Source organism: Hyperolius riggenbachi, chromosome 4 (assembly GCF_040937935.1).
Source record: "Hyperolius riggenbachi isolate aHypRig1 chromosome 4, aHypRig1.pri, whole genome shotgun sequence".
NCBI classification, from domain to species: Eukaryota; Metazoa; Chordata; class Amphibia; order Anura; family Hyperoliidae; genus Hyperolius; species Hyperolius riggenbachi.
Window position 1 is genome coordinate 112,718,307 of NC_090649.1, and position 22,285 is coordinate 112,740,591.

General features: G+C 49.8%; 1 protein-coding gene across 1 annotated transcript; it reads left to right on the plus strand.

Moving 5' to 3' along the window:
• The first annotated feature begins 210 nt into the window (after positions 1 to 210).
• LOC137504693 (alpha-1,4-N-acetylglucosaminyltransferase-like) lies at positions 211 to 21,588 on the plus strand. Its single transcript, XM_068233277.1, has 2 exons — positions 211 to 498; positions 20,962 to 21,588. Exons 1-2 carry the CDS (start codon positions 250 to 252, stop codon positions 21,586 to 21,588), a joined length of 876 nt encoding a protein of 291 aa, XP_068089378.1. The 5' UTR covers positions 211 to 249.
• Positions 21,589 to 22,285: the final 697 nt, after the last annotated feature.

Here is a 22,285-nt window from a genome sequence, read left to right on the forward strand (position 1 = left end):
TTTTTTTTTATTTCTCCTGCAGTACAAACATTGGATTCTACAGCCATGGGGCAAACTTTAAAGCTATTTATCACCGTGCTTGCGGTTGCAGTTGTCATCTTTTTTGGTTGCACTGCCCTCCTGAAGAAAAGCATTTACATCCGAAATCTTTGCCTGCATCAGAATTGTTTTTCTACTGGCTTATGGTCCGTTTCAGAACCGATTTTCAGTGTAGACGCTATTCTAAGGCAAGGCAATGGCATCCTGTTTATGGAGACAACAGACAGAATGGAGCCACCACCCTTGGTCTTGTGTGCTATTGAGTCAGCAGCTCGCATTTACCCTGACAGACCAGTGGTCTACTTCATGAAAGGACTGGGGAATATCACCACACAGGATGAGGAGGATAAAGCAAGGCAGAATTTTCCATCTCTCTCATCTTTTCCCAATGTTTACTTCTTTCCACTCAGAATGGAGGAATTATTTAATAAAACCCCACTTATATCTTGGTTTCAAAAGGTATGTAAATGATTACATAGTTACATAGTTATTTGGGTTGAAAAAAGACATCCATCCATCAATTAACATGTATAAATACATCGGAGTGCAATACAAAAACTTTGCAGATGAGCTTTTTGTCCCTAGGGTTGTACAACAGACAAGGGGACATCTGCGTTTGTAGGAAAAGAGTTTTTGTCATCTATTTAGAAAGGGGTACTTCACAGTGAGAGTGGTTAAAATCTGGAATATCTTACCTCAGGAAGTAGTTATGACAAACTCTATATCTGCATTTAAAGAGGGTTTGGATGCTTTCATTGCATTGAATGGCAACCACGGCTATAATTACTACATAATTCCCGGGAGAGTTGATCCAGGGATTTATCTGACTGCCATCTGGAGTTGGGAAGTAATTGTTCCCTTTTATAAAGCTAATTGGCCCAGGCCTTGTAAGGTTCAGAACAGTGTTTTTTTGTTTGTTTTTGTCTAATGTAATGTGATGATTTGCTCAGCTGCCTGTGCAGGCAGCCAGCCTTTTGACCATTGTGTAGGTTTGCATGTTGCAGGACTCTGGAAAGAAGAGCTTCTGTCAGTTTTGCAGCTTGTGCTTGCAGAGGAATTTGCATACGTTGTCATGCAAATTGCCTGGCCACATTCATTGGAGGCGTGTACTATAAGTAGTATGTCTTTCCCACAATGCTTCGCTGTTCATAAGGATTTCGTCCTATGTAACACTCCTGGTGGGGTGTCAGCCTTGCTCTCTGTTTGAACATCAGCTTAGAGTAATTCCTGAATCTGCGCTAGGCAGATTTCCCTAGTGCAGTTAGGATTGTATTATCTGTATTGCCTGTTCTGTCTTGTCTTGCCTGTTGCCATTGTCCTGCCCCTATGGTGGTCGACAGGAAATGGTTCTGATCTCTGTTCTTGGAGTATAGCTGGTGCAGCGGTTGCTACCAGCTATCTCTTCTGTTCTGTCTCCTGGGATCGCGCTAGCTACTTTTCGCTAGCGCTGGGGATCCTTCTGTTCTGTCTCCTGGGATCGCACTAGCTACTTTTCGCTAGCGCTGGGGATCCTTCTGTTCTGTCTTCTGGGATCACGCTAGCCACTTTTCGCTAGCGCTGGGGATCCTTCTGTTCTGCTACTCTGTACTTGCATCGCGCTAGCCACTTTTCGCTAGTGCTGTGGATCCTATCTCTCGCTTGTCCCTGTTTTCGTGTGTCTGTCTGCTACGCTTGCTGGAGGCTCGGTGAGGTAACCGTTAAGCAAGCGCTCGCGTCCTCTGTTTCATGTTTGTCTGTTAATGGTTAGTTAGGCGTGCTTGTCTCTATTGTGCTTATCACGTGGAGACCGCGCATAACCGCGTGCACTGTTGCGAATGAGTGCGGTGTTCACGGTTAGCTAGCGTTTGTTATTTTCCGTATCTCCTCATTGTATTATTTGCTGTGCCTTTGCTAACCTCGTATTCTGTTCTGATCTGCCTTGTGTCTCGTCTGGCGATCGCACCTCTCGCGATCGCGTTCCTATTTCATATCTGCTGTTGTGTGTGTGCGGTTGCGGGGTGGCGACTGGATTGGCACACACACATACAACCTGTCCCTTTGCTCATTTTCATTCGCAATCGCCTCTCTTGCGATTGCGTTCTGCGTTTCGTACAATTCCTGTCTGGCATTTGTGGAGGTACAGAGGATTGGTTCCTCTGCACTCCCCAGCGCCATCTGCCGACAGGAATTTTCCCTCTACGGGTGCGTAGCACCTTTTGCTGGGTTCCTGCAAATAATACGCCTGTGGAGGATTTCCGCCGTGTCAGCGCACGCGTTGTGCGCTGATCACGGGGAAAGTTCCACAATCGTTACATGTAACTACCAGTGGCATAGCAATAGGGGTTGCAGAGTTCTCGACCGCACCGCCCCCCTTGGGCCAGAGGGACCATGTAGGGCCCTCGTTCAACCACAGTATTAGCTCTTTATTGGTCCTGTGCTCAGGGCCGGATTTCTGGCAAGGCCACATAGGCCATGGCCTAGGGCACCAGAAGTTTAGGGGCGGCTCAGTGAGGGGCAGGAAAGCTGTTCTATGCAGTCATCCCTATCTACAAGAACAGCTTTAACCTTTGAACTCTCTGTCCTGTACTTGTGCCATCCCTGAAAGATCTGTAAGCTCTATCCTGCAGGTATACATCAGTCTAACTCTCATGGTGACGCAATAGGTCCATCATTAATGAGATGACAAGCATAACATAAAATTTCAAAACATAACTTCTAATCTATACACGTATTACTAAAATAGCTATGTCTGACACCAATGATGGAAAGTAAGGCGAATTCTCATCGGGGCACACAGAGATAACAACCATACAGATGGTATAGTTAGCCTTGGGCGGTAAAAAGTACAAATCCGGCCCTGCCTGTGCTTGTAATAATCACTTCTAGATCCTTTAAGTGGTAGTAATCATTAACAAGCTGTTCCCCATCCCCTTCTTGCACCTCTGACACTGTGGTTGCCTTTGGCAGGTTTTGGTGCGCCGTATCAATTGTTATGTATAGAGTGCTTAGGGTGGCCCGATATGTTAAACTTGCATCGGGGTCCATGGCTTCTTAGCTATGCCACTGGTAACTACTATATTACTTACTTACTAAGTGTATATTTGGGAACCTGTAAAGCCAGGCAGATATTATGTTATTACTACTTAATGTAATGTCTGCAGTGAAAAACTACTGGAAAACTACAGTGAAAAGCTACTAGCATCTAAAGCATTACCAAAGGTCACTTTTCACAGTCCATAGTTTACCCAGTTTTTTATTTAAAAAAAAAATGTTTATAAACAGTGGCGTAGCTAACGAGTTGTGGGCCGTGATGCAAGTTTTACAATGGGGCCCCCCAAGCACTCTATACATAGCAATTGATACCGTGCACCAAAAAAACCTGCCAATGGCAACTTCAGTGTCAGAGGTGCAAGAAGGGGATGAGGAACAGTTTGTTAATGATTATTATCATTCAAATATCTTCTATAGAAATCATTATTATGAGCACAGGACCAATAGAGATCTAATACTATAGTTGAGGGAGGGCCCCTCTCGCCCAAGGGCCTCAATGCGATGGCTACCTCTGCAACCCCTATTGCTACGCCCCTGTTTATAAACTGCATCTAGTACTAACAAGAACTAGAGCGAGTGAAGATACAACAGTGTTACTATAGCCATGGTGACACATGCTGTCATAGAGGTGGAGGAGGGGAAGGGTCAGGGGTGAAGGAGATCAGATCTCTCCCATTGGTCCATCCCACCTTCCAACCTCTAACTCTCCCCCCCCCCTGTGCAGAGTAAAGCAGCAGAGCAGTGTAACATTAGCTGCCCCCAGTGCTGTGTTGCATCTCACCTCTTGCTGCAGCCTTGCACTGTGGAACAAATCTCTACTAGAGATCGCCCGATCCTCCGATTTTTCGGTTCGCGAACCTCCCGCGAAAGTTCGGTTCACGTGAACTGCAATAGACTTCAATAAGGAGGTGAACTTGGAAAACTAGAAAAATGTATGCTGGCCAGAAAAGTGATGGAAAAGATGTTTCAGGGGGTCTAACATCTGAGTTTTTGCATGGATGAGAGGGATAAACGCCAAAAGTCCCGGGAAAAAATTTGGATTTGACGCAAAGCAGCGTTTTAAGTGCAGAAATCACATTGAATGCTAAATTGCAGGCCTAAAGTGCTTTAAAACATCTTGCATGTGTATACATCAATCAGGGAGTGTAATTAGAGTTCTGCTTCACACTGACACACCAAACTCACTGTGTAACACACCACAAACAGCTGTTTGCGTAGTGACGGCCATGCTGGACTGGTGCGCACCATGGCCAGAGTACAGGCCGTGGCAGTTTTCAAGCCCATATGGTCGCCGGGCTGTGGTAGCTCAATGATAGAACACAGTGGCTATCCAGCTGATCAAATTTGGTCTGTCCACAATGAAGCAACGACCTTATTATCTTTGGTGTGCCACCCCCTAGACACTCATATAGCCGGCGGTCATTGCTTCATTGTGATATACAAGCCCCTTCAACACGGCAAGGTAATGATCACGAAGGGGAGTGGGCACATGTACACGCCTTTTGTTTTGTTGTTGCAGCTGCAGTGCAGCCAGAAAAATTAGGCAGGCATGTACACGCACCTGAAAAATTAGTATCAGCTGCCTTAAAAATTCAGGAATCCGCCTGGAGTCCTGGACCCTGTTGGTGGTGGCGGAAAAGGCAAGCGGCCTGCAGGCAGAGATGCTGTGTGGGGAGTGACTTAGTCTTGGGGCAGGCAGCCAGTCACGCGGCGTGCAGGCAGAGATGCTGTGTGTGGGGACTGACTTAGTCTTTGGGTGGGCGGTAGCCCTCCGGGATCCAGGCCTCATTCATTTTGATAAAGGTCAGGTACTGAACACTTTTGTGACTTAGGCGACTTCTCTTCTCAGTGACAATGCCTCCAGCTGCGCTGAAGGTCCTTTCTGACAGGACACTTGAGGCAGGGCAAGACAGAAGCTAGATGGCAAATTGGGACAGCTCTGGCCACAGGTCAAGCCTGCACACCCAGTAGTCCAAGGGTTCATCGCTGCTCACAGTGTCTACATCGACACTTAAGGCCAGGTAGTCAGCTATCTGCCGGTCCAGACGTTGGTGGAGGGTGGATCCGGAAGCGCTAAGTCAAGGCATTGGACTAAAGAATGTCCGCATGTCCAACATCACTATGAGATCGCTGGAGCATCCTGTCCTTGCCTACATGGACATGGGAGGAGGATTACTGGCAGTGGTACCTTTATTGCATTGTGCTGTGACATTATCCTTAAACGCATTTTAAAGCACACTTGCCAGCTTGTTCTGCATGTGCTGCATCCTTTCTGCCTTCTGGTGAGTTGGTATCATATCCGCCACTTTGTGCCTGTACCGAGGGTCTAGTAGCGTGGCCACCCAGTACAGCTCATTCCCCTTGAGTTTTTTTATACGGGGGTCCCTCAACAGGCTTGACAGCATGAAAGATGCCATCTGCACAAAGTTGGATCCAGATTAACTCTCCATCTCCTCTTTCTCTTCCTCAGTGACGTCAGGTAAGTCCACCTCCTCCCCCCAGCGACGTACAATACCACGGAAACGTTGAGCAGCACAAGCCCACTGCAACACCTGCTGCGGTTGTTCTTCTGTCGCCTCCTCCTCCTCCAAAGAAACACCTTCCTCATCATCCGAGTCTGACTCCTCTTCCCCACGCGACTCTTCCTCCTCCTCCCCCCTCTGTGCTGCCGCAGGTGTTGAGGAAACATCTGATTCTGATGAAAATTGCTCCCACAACTGTTCCTGCCACAACTGTTCCTCTTCACGCTCCTCCACAGCTTGATCCACCACTCTATGCACGGCACGCTCAAGGAAGTAAGCGTAGGGGATCAAGTCGCTGATGGTGCCTTCACTGCGACTCACCAGGTTGGTCACCTCCTCAAACGGCCGCATGAGCCTGCATGCATTTTGCATCAGCGTCCAGTTGTTGGGCCACAACATCCCTATCTCCCCAGATTGTGTCCTTCTATTGTAATTGTACAGGTACTGGGTGACGGCTTTCTGCTGTTCTAGAAGGTGAGAGAACATGACCAGGGTGGAATTCCAGCGAGTCGGGCTATCACATATCAAGCGTCTCACCGGCAAGTTGTTTCTCCGCTGAATGTCCGCAAAGTGTGCCATGGCCGTGTAAGATCGCCTAAAATGCCCACACAACTTCCTGGCCTGCTTCAGGACGTCCTCTAAGCCTGGGTACTTTGACACAAATCTTTGAATGACTAGATTCAGCACATGTGCCATGCAGGGTACATGTGTCAGCTTTCCCAAATTCAAAGCAGAAAGGAGATTGCTGCCGTTGTCACACACCATGTTGCCGATCTCCAGCTGGTGCGGGGTCAGCCAATGATCCACCTGTTTGTTAAGAGCAGCCAGAAGAGCTGGTCCAGTGTGACTCTCCGGTTTGAGGCAAGACATGTCTAAGATGGCGTGACACCGTCGTACCTGGCATCAGAGCCGGGACAAGGTCCTCCAGCACCCAAGGCTGAGACACCAAAGTGCGCCCCTCCATCCCTCCCACCCCAGCCTTCACACACTGATTGCTATTAGACTAAGAGGGCCACAGGGCCCACAACCTCCCCAACACCTTAATATCTAGTTATCTGGCTTGCAGTCACTGCTATGTATCCCCTTTTCTTATTTCTTTCTACTTCATACACAATTAGGAATGACAGCTGAATGAATTGTTCGCCCCTCTCCTACACTGTGCCCTGAGGCTGGAACCTCTCCGGCCTCTGCCTCGGCCCGGCCCTGCCTGGCATGCAGCATAGGCCCTGGGGAGATGAGGCTATGTAGCTGGAGAGGAGATCGCAGCACCAGTAGAGTTTAACTGCCACTCAGCCAAGGGGGAGGAGGAGGATGACGACAGCGAAGAGGATTTAGCAGGAGGAGAGGAGGTGGCAGGAGGCCTGCCTGCAAGCCATGAAGGTGTCACAACAAGTTGGTCTGCTGCACAGCCACGTACTCCCTGCTTGCCATCGGTGACCAGGTTGACCCAATGGGCTGTGTAAGTAATGTAGCGGCCTGACCGTGCTTGGCAGACCAGGCATCCATGGTCAGGTGGACTCTTGACCCAACGCTGTGTGCCAGGATGACACCACTTGCCTCTCCACTTCACGGTACAGTTTGAGTATCGCCTTTTTAGAGAAATAATTGCGGCCTGGCATCTTCCACTGCGGTGTCCCAATGGCCACAAATTTACGGATGGCCTCAGAGTCCACCAGCTTGTATGGTAACAGCTGGCGAGCTAACAGTTCCGCCACGCCAGCTGTCAGACGCCGGGCAAGGGGGTGACTGGCAGAAATTGGCTTCTTCCACTCAAAGATTTCCTTCACGGACACCTGGCTGCTGTGGGCAGAGGAGCAGGAACCGCTCAAGGGCAGAGGCGGAGTGGAGGAGGGTGGCTGTGAAGGTGCAAGGGAGAAAGCGGCTGAAGATGCTGCACCTGAAGGAGGAAGAGGAGAAGGAGGGTGGCTTTTCTTTTGTGTGCTGCTTTTGCTCAGGTGCTCTTCCCATTGCAGGTTGTGCTTTTTTCCATGTACCTTCGTAAGGCACTTGTCCCTACGTGAGTGTTGGCTTTTCCACGGCTCAATTTTTGAAGGCAGAGACAACAGATGGCATTGCTCCGATCTGAGGCAGACATATTAAAAAATTTCCAAACCGCTGAGCCCCCCTGGGGTGATGGCACTATGGTGGCAAAAGCAGCTGACGTTGAAGGGTATGTTGGCTGGCTGTCCATACGATACATGGCACCGGACACTGCCACCAGCTGTTTCTGACGACGAGCTCCCCCTGCTTCTTTCAGCAACTCGTCTCCTCCTACTCCTCTCTGACTCCCCCTCCGAACTGTCCCTCTGTTCATCTTCTCTTTTGGGAACATACGTGGGATCCGAATCATCGTCCTTATCATAATCATCCTGCCCAGCTTCGCTTGCCTCAGACACCTCCAAAACTGCACCAACAGCAGGTACTTCATCATCTTCACACGTTACGTCCATAGTGTCGCCGCCTAACTCAGACATATGAGGTGGTGTAACTTGCTTAGCACCTTCATCTGGTTGTAACAAGAATGGCTGTGAATCAGTTAATTCCCCACCAATTAACTCCTGCGAAGTGTCAAATGCAATGGATGAGGTGCTTGTAGTAGCGCTCGTGGCTGCGGAAGATGAGGTGTTCTGTGTTAAATAGTCAACCACGTCCTGACAATCTTGGGAGTTGATGGGACGTGCCTTCTTCTGAGCACTGTACTTTGGTCGAGCGCCGCATGAAATCACATCAACACGACCTCACACAGACCTGCCAGGTGGCCTTCCTCTGGGTCTGCCTCTACCTCTGCCTGTTTTTTCCGTTGTGTCCATATCAGGGGGATAAAGTGAAAGGTATGCACTGACTTGACTAATACAATGTGCAGTTAACAGGTATGCATGGAGTGGTATATCACACTGCGTGCATTCACGTACGTAGGTGGGTGCATTGAACACAACAGGTAGGTATATGCAGTGATAAGGTGGGTGCACTGAACACAACAGGTAGGTATATGCAGTGATGGGTATTACAATGTGCACCTGTCACACATAGACAGGTAGCGGACAGGCACAGTGACACTGCGTGCGCTCAACTCACGTAGGTGGGTGCGCTGTGAACAACAGGTAGGTAGGTATATGCAGTAATAAGTATTTCAATGTGCACCTGTCACACAGACAGGTAGCGGACAGCCACAGTGACACTGCATGCGCTTAACTCACGTAGGTAGGTGGGTGCACTGTGAACAACAGGTAGGTAGGTAGGTAGGTATATGCAGTACTGGGTATTATAATGTGCACCTGTCACACACAAACAGGTAGCGGACAGGCACAGTGACACTGCATGAGCTCAACTCACGTAGGTAGGTGGGTGGGTGCACTGTGAACAACAGGTAGGTAGGTATATGCAGTGATGGATATTACTATGTGCACCTGTCACACACAAAGGTAGTCACTGAATGTGCTGGGCCTGGCAGTGGCACACACACAGTATGGATTATCAAGGCTGTGTATGCAACGCAAGTGTCAGTGGGACACGCAGAAAAAAAATAAAAATAGATCTCAAGAACAAGATTAGCTCTCAAAAGAGCTGTTGTGGGGTGCTATTTTAGCAATTAGAATCAGCAAGGAGCAAGCTAACAAGCCTACAAGAGCCTAACTAAGCTTTTCCTATGAGAGAGTCTGCACTGCAGCAGCTGTCGCTTCTCTATTTACTGCAGGCACACGAGTGAGTATAATGGCCGACAGGGCCTGCCTTTTATAAGGGGGAGTGGCTCCAGGAGGGAGTGTAGCCTGATTGGCTACAATGTGCCTGCTAACTGTGATGTAGAGGGTCAAAGTTGACCCTAATGGTGCACTATGGGGGTGAACCGAACTTCCAGAAAAGTTTGTGGTTCTCTGTGATCGCGAACTCCGGAAGTTTGCCGGCGAACCGTTCGGGCCATCTCTAATCTCCACCCAGTATGGTTCCTGGTGCATGTCACATGACATACATTAGAAGCCTCAGGAGCAGAGTGGAGCTATGCACAGTGTGAGGCTTAAGTGAGAGAGGAAAACACCAGACTTATCTCTGTAAGCAGGTAATATTGCTCTGCCTTGCTAATTTGCAATATGAGGCTGGGTATAGCAGTGAATTGATATTGCAGTATGGTAGAGGGATATTGTACCTGCTATTCTAGCTGAGGAGGAGAGCAAAGGCAGGGCCACCCTCAGGGGTACAGGAGGTACTGGGGCTCATAAATAGTCAGGGGCCCATAGAGAGTCAGGGGCCCCATCAGTCGCAGCGCAGAGAAGGCACTGTGGCGGGACACAGGCAGCAGCTGAAAGGAAGGGGATGACAAGGAACAAAACGTTTATTTGTATAGATATAGGGGGGCCTGATCTACTGTATACACTGGTTGCAGCAAACCTCCTGCCCGGCACACATTGATCAGCATGTAATGGGGAGGAGAGGTATTGCAATAACCAGTGTGCATGGAGGAAAATGACAGGAGCAGGAAATATTTATGGAAGTCCTTAGACAAGCTAATCTACAGAGTGTGTGACTTTCATTTTGTGTATGTGGGGCTGAGGGGGGCGGTGACCCAGGATTTCTTGCCTGGAGTGACAAAAAGGCTAGAAACGGCCCTAAATCCAGGGCAGTTTCTAGGCTAAATTTCACCCAGTTTGAGAGTCAAAAAATATGCCCCCCCCCCCCTCCCAGAGCTGCTAAGTGAAATCATGTCAAAAGGCTTCTTGAAACCAACTCATAATTTTTTTTTTTTTTCAAAAAATGTTTTTACTATACCATCTCCGTACCATGTACAATGCATGTAGCCCACCACAGTGCCAACCATGTAGCTCATCACTGTGCCATCCATAGAGTCTATTACCATAGTATGCATATAGTCCATCCCTGCAACATCCATGTAGCCAACCACAGTGCCATCCATCCCTGCAGCCCATCAGTGCCCCCCACAGCAGCAGCCCATCAGTGCCATCCATCCCTGCACACATCCCATCAGTGCCGGACACACAGCAGCAGCCTTGCAGATCCTGCAGGATGGATGTATTGATCAGCAAGAGGCGCCCCCTCTTCCCTTCATATCATTGATGATGGCCTGGAAGAGCCCCCCCCCCCCAGCGCCCCGCACTCCTTATCCACCGCCTCCATCATGGCATCCAGCTGCGGGGACAAACCAGAGGAGAAATCACAGCCAGCAGATCCCAGCCACGGCCGCTCCTGTCACGTGACGTCAACACGCAGTAGCGCCCGCCGCCCAGAAGGATCTAGCTAGGAAGTAGGAACTGAAGCCGGTGATCACGCTGGTGCGCACAGCTCCTCCTGCCTCTCGCTGCACCGTGTCCGCGCGTCACCGGCTCCTAGCAGTGACGTGATGTCACATCCTTCTCCTTCTGCCTGGCGCAGGGGCGTATCTGGGTAATATAGCGCCTATGGCAAACACTGAAATTGCCCCCCCCCCCCCCCCCAGTTGCTTTCGCAGTAAAGCAGACCTTATTGGGCTTGGCTATTTCCTTTGAGCACATCAGAAAGCCACTGATGCGCCTGCACTGGAGCCGGCAGGGCCGGGCCAAGGCAGAGGCGAGAGAGGCTCCAGCCTCAGGGCGTAGTGTAGGAGGGGGTGCAGGGTGGGGCCGAGGCAGAGGCGAGAGAGGCATCAGCCTCAGGGCGCAGTGTAGGAGGGGGTGCACAACTCACTCAGCTATAAATCCCCTATTGTGTTTGAAGCAGATATAAATAAGACAATGGGGTACATGGCAATTACTGCAAGCCAGATAACTAGAAATTAAGGTGTTGGGGGCTGGGGGCCCTGGGGTGCCTCTTAGTGTACTAGCAATCAGTGTGTGACGGCTGGGGTGGGAGGGATGGAGGGGCGCACTTTGGTGTCTCAGCCTTGGGTGCTGGAGGACCTTGTCCCAGCTCTGGGAGCAGGGGAAGGTAAATATTGCAGGCAGTACTGCGCCTGCGCCACAGCCGACACAGGGGTTTCAGGGGAGTCAGCACTAGAACAGAGGGAGAGAGGAGGATAGGGGAAGCCTCATTAGGATCCAGAGGCTTCCCCCTCCAGAAGTAAGTACTCCCAGAGGGATTTATTTAAGTTATAGTGTCTCTTTAAGATTCCTGACGACTTCGCCTGCAGGAAGGTGGATTGGGGAATGCTTGTCGTCGGGGACTTCGTTGGATACATCTTCCTAGTTGTGCTGGTGAGTATTCAGCCTGTGACTTGGATTGAGGAGCTGTATGTGAGTTGACCTAATGCTGAATACACACGTTGAGATTTCTCGTTCGATTCCCGGGATCGAACGGATCAAATCGATTATTTCCAACATGCTCGATTCGGATTTCGATCATTTCTGCTGTCGATTTGGCATACTTAACATGCAAATCGACGGCAGAAACGATCGAAATCCGAATCGAGCATGTTGGAATCTAACAGGATCCCGGGAATCGAACAGGAAATCTCAACGTGTGTATTCAGCATTAGAATGTTCAATACCAGTGCTGCTCGGATACCCCTTTTCAAAATCCGGATCCGATTCGGATCCGGATACCCCGCTATCCGATCCGGGTCGGATATCCGAATTCAAAATTTTCCGATCCGAATCCGATTCGGATATCCGACCCTAGTATCCGATCGGATTCGGATATCCGTGTTTAATCCCGGAAGTGGCCTTTAAATTGCTTTAAAAAGGATTTTTAGGGTATATGAGGCATGTAGCATCATAATTTTGAAAAGGTAAACACTGATGATGTGGGGAGTGGACTTAAAATCCCCCCCCCCCAAAAAAAAATGGCTGTCAATCAACATCAGAGTGGTATCAGGAAGCAGTCGTACTGACGCAGTTGGGGCCTCCCCACAACTCGGACAGCAGACACCTCCAAAATAAATTACACAGCTATTGTGTTTAGATAGTTGACCATGGCACTGTTGTAGGTACCACGGCACACTAAAAAATTAGGAGAGGTTCCAGGAAGCGGTCGTACTGCCGCAGTTGGGGCCTCCCCACAACTCGGACAGCACAGACACCTCCAAAAAAATTACACAGCTATTGTGTTTAGATAGTTGACCATGGCACTGTTGTAGGTACCACGGCACAGTAAAAAATTAGGAGAGGTTCCAGGAAGCGGTCGTACTGCCGCAGTTGGGGCCTCCCCACAACTCGGACAGCACAGACACCTCCAAAAAAATTACACAGCTATTGTGTTTAGATAGTTGACCATGGCACTGTTGTAGGTACCACGGCACAGTAAAAAATTAGGAGAGGTTCCAGGAAGCGGTCGTACTGCCGCAGTTGGGGCCTCCCCACAACTCGGACAGCACAGACACCTCCAAAAAAATTACACAGCTATTGTGTTTAGATAGTTGACCATGGCAGGTACCATGGCACAGTTCAAAAAATAAGAACCTGGCTTCATGAAGATGGAGTCAGGAGGTTGTGGTGGTAAAGGGTGGTGAAGCAGGCATAGTGATTACCACTCAGCCACTTCATTTCCCCCTCTTGCCAACAACAGGGGCCAGGAACTCACCAACCGCCCAAGCCTCGTTCATCTTTAAAAAAGTCAGTCTGTCCACAGACTGGCCTGACAGACAAGAGCGCTTCTCAGTGACCACACCACCGGCCGCACTGAAGCACCTTTCCGACATAACGCTGGAAGCCGGGCAGGACAGCACTTCCAGGGCGTATTGCGCCAGCTCGCCCCAGATATCCAGGTGCTTCACCCAGTACTCCAAGGGGTCCACAGGGGTGTCGGTATCAAGCCCGCTATAGGAACCCATATAGTCGGCCACCATCCGGGTCAGGTGCTGGTTCTGGCTTTGAGAGCCGGATGCTGCTGCAGGCACCTCCTCTGTAGGCAGCGGTACTGGTGTGGCATAGAACGCCTTTGTCAGAGACAGCAGGTTTGTTGGGCGCCTGCTGATGCTGGATGCAGGCACCTGCTGCTGTGCTGGCTGGACTGAGACAGCAGGGGGGGTGGGAGTCCGGGGGAAGGCTTCCTCCAAGCGCCGAACCAGAATCCGCTGCAAGTCCCTGATTCGGCGCACAGGGTCTCCTCCTACAGGCAGGAACTGAGCCAGCTTCCTCTTCAGCCGTGGGTCCAGCATCAGGGTGATCCAGATGTCCTCCCGAGCACTCATCTCCTTCACCCTTGGGTCTTTGCGCAGGCACTGCAGCATGTGCACTGCCATGGGGAAGAGGGCTGCCATCTCTGCTGACCTATCATCTTCTGCACCGCTGACAGTGCTGTCGTCCTCCTCTGATTCCGGAGCCTCATCTTGCTCTCTCCACCCCCGCACTACTGCAGCTGCACTCCGCTGTGCCCCCTCCTCTTCAAGGTCAGGGACCTCCAACTCCTCCAAGTCCTCCTCCAACTCCTCCGAATCCTCCTCCTGCTGCACAGAGGTGGACTGTGAAGTGTGCTGCTGCTGCTCCTGCTGGATCAAGGCTTCCTCTCCCACTTCCAGCAGAGCATCGAGGGCCTTGTCCAGCATGCACACAATGGTCACCCACTCACACAGCGACGCATGGTCCCGGCTGACCATGTTGGTGGCCTCCAGGAAGGGTGCCAGCACATAGCACACCAGCTGCATTTTTCCCCACTCAGCAGGGCGGATGATGTCTGGGAGGTGGGTGGTGCCGGTCCCCAACAAGTTGGCATCCATGGTGGCTCTGGCCAGGTACAGGTTGACAGCCCGCCTCTGTTCAACCAGACGTTCCAACATCGCCAGGGTGGAATTCCAGCGTGTTGGAACGACTATAATGAGGCGGTGCTGTGGGAGGTTCAGCTCCAGCTGCACGGCTGTAAGGGTCGCTGTGGCACCACCCGAGCGGCGAAAATGACCCACAGTTTTCCTTGCCGCTCCCAAAAGAGTGTCCATCCCCTGGTAGGTGTGCAGGAATTTCTGCACCACTAGGTTCAGGACGTGGGCCAGACAGGGGATGTGGGTGAGGTTTCCCCGCTGGATGGCGGCAACCAAGTTTGCCCCATTGTCGGCCACCACCTCTCCGACTCTGAGGCCTCTGGGGGTCAGCCAACTCCTCTCTTGCTCTCGGAGCTTGGCCAAGACGTGGTCTGCCATCAGCTTGTTCTTGCCCACCGTGACCATCTGCAGCAGCGCTTGGCAGTGGTGGGCCTTCACGCTGCTGTTGAGGCGGGGTTGTTTGGCGGCGGATGGAACCGGATCAGAGCTGGAAGCTGCTGCACTTCCCCTGACCCTGCTGCGGGGTGGCACCACCCACCGGGGTGATGATGCTGCTGTCTCCTCTTTACCCCCTTCCACCAAACTGACCCAGTGCGCGGTGAAGGACAAATAGCGGCCTGTCCCGAACCGGCTGCTCCATGAGTCCATTGTCACATGGACGCGCGCACCAAGCGCATGATCCAGCCCACGCTCCACGTTGGCCTTCACAAAGCGGTGCAGTGCTGGGATGGCCTTGCGTGCGAAGTAGTGCCGGCTGGGGATTGGCCAATCCGGCGCTGCGCACTGCAGGAGCGCACGCATCCGGCTCCCCTCCTGCACAAACGAGTACGGGAGGAGCTGGGAGGACATGGCCTGTGTCAGCAAGCCGTTCAGCTGGCGTATGCGACGGCTGCCGGGAGGCTGAGCCCTGACCACAAAAGAGTCACTCAGCAGGGTCTGGTGGTGGGGGCGTTTTAGGCTTGCACGGGAAGCTGAGGAGGGAACAGAGGAGACCACTGAGGAGGACTGGCTGCCTGAACAGGCCTCAGTGTCAGCAGAAGTGGCAAAGCTGGTTATAGTGCTCTGACCTCTGCAAGGGCCAGCGCCAGCTTCCTTCAGCCTCTTGAATTCCTGATGCTCAGGTTTGTGCTTATTGCCCAGATGGTTTATGAAGCTGGAGGTGCCATAAGTGGAGGGGTGAGACCCTCTGCTCAGCTTCACATGGCATAATTTGCACGTTACAAATTTGCTATCCAGTGAGGGCAGATGGAAAAACTGCCATATTGGATGCTGCTGTGGATTTTCTCCCGGTGGTGGTTGGGGCCTGGGGTTGAGTGGTGCGGCTGGTGGTAGTCGTGCCACTGACAGATGGAGCAGCAGCCTGCGGGTCACGTATTCCATGCCCACTGCTGCTCCTGCCAATCCCTGCAATGCTCAACCTGCGTGCCATACACACTGAATCCTCCTCCTCAGAGTCAGAGCTGACATGCCCCTCCGGTCGCTGGTAGTCCGGGTCCTTCACCTCATCATCAAACTCCCCTTCGTCAAACTGCTGGGATGATGAGCCCGCCTCAAACTCCTCTTCTGCTGACACATCATGGACGGGCTCCCCCCCAACAATTACTGTCAGCATCTCAGACTCTTCTGTAAAGCCAATTTTGCTGAGAATATTTTCTCTAGGGCTAGGGCTGGTGGTGGTGGCCTCACTGTCACTGGCTTGCTCCTCGTCATGCGCCATCTGCTGCATCACAGACACGGCGTCCTTCTCCTCCAATCTGCGCCGCTGACCCTGCTTGAAAATTGATGCAACACGCTGCTGCGTCTCTGCAGCGTGACTGCCAGTGGGTAGCGGCGGAATGCCTGATGCGGCACAACTGCTGCCAGAGGCCGCAATGTTGCTCACTCTCCTTCTGGCCTTGCCCCTCCCCCGTCTCACACTGCCAGTGCCAGACATAGTACAAGACTCACTGTCACTGATGAGTCGACGTCACAGATGATGTGTGTGGGGTACTTGGTGCACTTTTATTATTGGCGGGTGGCGGCGGGCTTGGAAATGATCAGCAGATTGACAGACAGGAATACAACAACTGAACACACTGACACTGCTCACTCAGCAGCAGCACAGCAGCAATAATCTGTAGTACTAGCACTGTCTGCAACTACACAATATAAAACCACAGTAGCAATAGTAATAGCAGCCCAGCCAGCAGCAAGGAGCCTGGAGTGTGTGCACACAGACACAGCACACACAAAGACACAGGACCTAGTAGCAGGCACAGGCAGCTGCTGCAGCTGAAAGACTGACTGACAAGACTGACTGACACTAACAAATTACACAGACTAGCTAAGCTAACTACAACACAGTAAAACAGTAAAAACAGAAGGTGTTTTAGTGTTAAAACGCTGGGTTATCACTGGGATAATGTACTTGCTTCAGCCAAACACACTGGACAAACTATCTCAGTGGCAGTCACAAAGCAAGGACGAGATTCTTAACATGGCCCCCTCCTTATATACAGGAGGGACTGGCCAAGGTTCCCCTCTGTGATTGGGTGCTTGGGCTTAGGCTAGGAGCGCTCTGATTGGCTGAATGACGTCATGGACATTATGTCCATGGTTACAGTACCCGGATTTGGATATCCGACCGGTATCCGCGGATATCCGGGTTATGCGACCAACTATCCGCATAGAGCTATCCGGATTTCCGTCCAGCTATCCGGAATCCGGATCCGATCGGATAGGCCTAAAAAGTTTGGATATCCGAGTCTATTCGGATATCCGGTATCCTGATGAGCAGCACTGTTCAATACCCTCCCCCTACCCCAGCACCTACTTCCTTATCTAGTCATTGCTGGTCAGTGCTCTTATCAGGATGATCTCCTGCAGCAGGGCTGATAAAAGCAAAGGACCTGTGAATCTTCTGACCTGCTGTGTACTGTAAGCCTGAGGAGAGCAATGTATGGACAGGGTAGGCTGTAAAACTGACAATGCTGATATAGCAGCTTTCCTAATGCTGGATACACACTATGCGTTTCCGCGTGCGACGCGTCCGTCGATACGCGTCAATTCGATTATTTCCGAACATTTACGAACGAATTTCGATGATTTTTAGGTCGAATGCCATGTAAAGTATGGCAAATCGACCAAATGATCCATCGAAGCTTGAATCGGACATGTCGGAAATAATCAAATCGACGCGTATCAACGGCCGCGTCGCACGCGGAAACGCATAGTGTGTTTCCAGAATTTAGATTTTTATGGTGACAATCCCACTTTAACCACTTGCCGATCGCCTACTTCATATTGGCGGCGGTAAGGCTCACAGTACAGAGATGCAGGTGAGAGAATTCACAGGTCCTTTGCTTTTATAAATGCTGCTACAGGAGATCGTCCTAATAAGAACAAATACCAGCCTGATGATCTCAGTCCCTCACTGCCTGCCGCCTTCAGCACAGTGTGTCCACTCACTCGTTCAGCGCAGGAAACTCCACTCCCTTCTGCTCCCTGTGTCACCGCATGACAGCTACGCACACACACATTCCTCTCCTCTTCCAGCCCCATAAGCCCCAGCGGCACAGGCACAGCTCCATGCAGCCAATCAGGAGGGCGATGAGAGCAGCGTTGCTAGGGCAACGACAGAAGCTGGCAGCAGGGAGGTGGACGGGAGTCTGGACAGACTCCTCTCCCTCCTAGTACTGTACTGTATGGCCGCTGCCTGCCGGTTTGGTTGGGAGGGATGATGTGCCCCCTGGGAGAGGAGTCACAATGGGCGCCTATAGCAGCAGCCCTATGTGCACGGCTGCAGATACGAGTCTGGCCTTTCGCCCCCTAATCTGTCTCTCATCGGCGCCCCGTTCAGCAGAACCGGCTGAACGGGGCAAGAAACGGCCCTGCCTAAATCCATCAATGTTACAGATGATGAAAAGCGGACACATTGTGATATGCAAGCCCCTTCACCGCGGCATTAAAGGTGATTTTGGCTTCTGCTCCGATATCTGAACTAACTATCTGGTCGGATTTCAGATGAGAAATACGAGTTTGCTCGGATTGTCTATTCGGATTTTTAAAAAAATATCCGAATTGCTATTCAAAGTTCGGACAGTGGAAAAAGTTTGGATTATCTGGGTAGTTCGGATATTCGAAATCTTGCTGAGCACCACTGCCCCCAAGCACTCTATACAGAACAATTGATGCGGCGCACCAAAATCTGCCAAGGACAACCACAGTGTCAGAGGAGTAAGAAGGGGGTGGGGCACAGCTTGTTAATGATTACCACAAAGCATCTATAGAAGTGATAATTATCAGCAGAGGACCAATAGAGAGCTAATACTGTGGTTGAGGGAGGACCCTTAGGGGTCCCTCTGGCCCAAGGGCCCCAATGCAGTCGCAACTTCTGCACCCCCTATTGTTACGCCCCTGGCTATGACTAAAAGTATTAGAGACACAGGATCAGCAGGAGAGTTAGGCAACCGGTATTTTTTTTAAAAGAAAAATCCATATCCTTCTCAGTTTAGGTTCCCTTTAAGGGAACGGGTGAATTAATTTAAAATTGCAATCAGAAAAAGGGCCACAGAACCCCTTTAAGCACATTTTCTTCACAAATATTAGGAAGAGTTTTACCCAAATATCAGGCACAGCAACAGCCCTACAAAATACCAGTAAATAAAGATTGACTCGCACACCAGCAAATCAATATGCAAAAAAGCTTATATTCAATATATGAGCATACAAAAGTTACAAAAACTACCACAAAGAATGATTACAGCAGAGCACACACAAAACTGACAGCCTGATCAAGACATGAGAGGAGTCAATACAGGCAGGTATCAAGGGAACAGTAAATCATAACTGGAGCATACACATACAAGTCATCACAAACAAGCAATGAGAACATTGAACCCAGATAAACCTACAGTTAAAGAGACACTAAAGCGGAAAAAAAAAGTTATACTGTATAATGAATTGGTTGTGTAGTACGGATAATTACTAGTAGATTAGTAGCAAAGAAAATATTTTCATATTTGTATTTTCAGTTATATAGTGTGTTTTATAACATTGCATCATTCTCTAATATGTGCAGTTCACACACTACTCAGAATTCTAAAAAAAATTCACAGCATTCTTGTGAACTATTGACCTGTCCTCTAGCAGAGAAAAAGAAAATTCTTCACTGACAGCTGAGATAATAAACTTCAGAAGAGCCCTCTCTGCGACGTTGAAAGTCGTAGAGCTTAATGGCTTTCTTTGCATAGAGATAACAACTGGAGTTTCTTAACTCTTCCTGTACTGGAAACAATTAGACTTATGTCTCTGATCCTAATGTTTTATTTCTTAGCTGTACTACACATACATATCATTATATCATAATTTTTTTTTGCTTCAGTGTCTCTTTAAAGCATTGACCCCATCTCAAATAGTGTGTTAATTGAACATGACGTCACCGATGTCATGACGTCATATGCGCAGACCCGATCCTCCCCATAGAGAGACCGGAGCTATGCGGGGAGGCTGTGCCGAATGCTGGATTCAGGCTGGGTAATGTATTCACTGACTGCATTGGGGGATCGCACGCAATCTGGGGGTGCCGCCGCTAAAGGTTTTGAAGTCAATAGATCAAATTAACCTCCTTAGTGGTATGGACGAGCTCAGCTCGTCCATTACCACCGGAGGCTGCTGCTCAGGCCCTGCTGGGCCAATTTTATTCAAATAAAAAGGAGCACACGCAGCCGGCACTTTGCCAGCCGCGTGTGCTATCTGATCGCCGCCGCAGCGCGTCGATCTGCCGCGTGCAGCGGTCGAAAGAGGGTCCCCCCAGCCACCCGAGCCCAGCACAGCCGGAACAAACAGTTCCGTCCAGCGCTAAGGGCTGGATCGGAGGCGGCTGACGTCAGGACGTCAGCTGACGTCCATGACGTCACTCCGCTCGTCGCCATGGCGACGAGGAAAGCGAAACAAGAAAGGTCGCTCATTGCGGCCTTCCTTGTTAGTTCTGATCGCCGGAGGCGATCAGAAGTATGCATCGGGAGCGCCCTCTAGTGGGCTTTCATGCAGCCAACTTTCAGTTGGCTGCATGTAATAGTTTTTTTTTAATTAAAAAAAAAACCCTCCCGCAGCCGCCCTGGCGATCTTAATAGAACGCCAGGGTGGTAATTAAGCCTGGAGGACTCCTGGGGCCAGCGAGCGGTATGCCCAACACAGTAGGGGCATACCGCTAAGGAGGTTAAGCAGAATGAGGACTTATTAGGCAGAGATCCTTCCACTTAGCCAGAGTGACCTCCAAATATTAACAGGCGTTCCCTTGAATATTAGGCAACATGATACCAGAAAGAGCCAGATCATTCACTAGGAAACTCTAGGTAGTTGCCAAAGGCCTGGAGAGAGTCTAGGGGCCTGGTGGATGCTAGCCCCACCAAATCTTATTAAAAAAAAAAAAAAAGCTAGATGACCATTTCATCTTAATCCATTTATGACCCCACATATTGTGAAGAGTGATACCCCCAAAATAGTCAAAGATCCCTCCAATTTTTAAGCAAAGTTCATCCTAAAGAGATCCCCTCAAATATTAGACATACTGACCCCCCAAGTATTAGGCAGAATGAATACTAATTAGACTGATATCCTTTCAATTATGCAAAGTAACCTACAAATATTATGCAGGTTTTTATTGGACATTCACATATGGACTTTTATCATTGTGGAATAACTTCTTTGTAGGTTGACCCAAAGAAAGAACGCTACTGGATCCATGTTCTATCAGACGCCTGCAGGTTTTCCCTAGTGTGGAGATATGGTGGAATTTACATGGATACGGACATCATCTCAGTTCAACCCATTCCAAAAGATCACTTTGTGGCTCCTCAAAATGCTGAAGAATTTAGCAGTGGAGTCTTTGGACTCTCCCCAAATCATGATTTGGCCTGGGAGTTTATGGAGAACTTTGTTCAGAATTACAGAGGAGAAGTATGGGGATACCAAGGCCCAGGTGTTGTAACACGTGTTTTAAAAAAGGAGTGCAAAGATACCAAAATTAGCATGGAAAACGATGTTATCTGTGGAAACTTAACATATTTAAAGCCTGAGCGATTTTATCCAATCTCATATTACAACTGGAAAAGATACTTTGAAGTATGGGATAATCTTCCAACATTTAACAAATCCTATGGACTTCATTTGTGGAACTTTCTAAATAATGATAAAAAGACCATGGAACCAGGGAGTAACACATTGGTGGAACATTTGTACAAGAACAATTGCCCGTTTGTCTACAGGGCAGAACTAGAAAAGACCAGGAATGAAAGTTTAGGAGGAAAATATTTTTATACCTGGGCAGGATTGGAATAGTCAGATTTTGAAGCGTTATGTTGTTTGTTTAAGAAGCATATCTACTGAACACTGCAAGCCAGCTGAGATCTCCACATAATCACACACTTTGTAAAGAAAACCACAGTTGTTGCAGACACAGGAAAATATCCCTGTGGTAGCCGGTGCCAATACCTCGATTTGGTTGCCAATCTCAAACCTGACACTAGGCAATATAGAATGAAGAGGCAGAACACCACCGGCTTGATACAATAAAGCTTGTATTGAGACAGGTTACACTACGGACTATTCATCCTTCATCAGGTGTACAATGAACTTCACCACCTTGCACATTTAAAGGGACCCTGAGCTCTGCATAAAATCGTAACTTGGATTTACCTGGGGCTTCCTCCAGCCCCCCGGCATCCTCCTTGCTCTTCTCCTGGTCCTGCTGGCAGCTCCGTTAATTAGCGACTTCAGCCTGAAATCTCCTGTGATTGCCCCCGCTGTGCACGCTATGCATTATCAATTCAGTCTTAGAGAACCGTGCATGCACAGGGCTCTCATGCCGGCTAGCGTGATGATGCATAGCGTGCACGGCAGGGGCGTGCAGGCTGAAGTCCACTAAACATGAAACACTCTTGTTGGCTGCCCCACACACTATACATTCGGTCAGTATAAATCAATGGGCCTGATTCACAAAGCGGTGATAACTCAGTTATCACGCCTAAAAGACTTT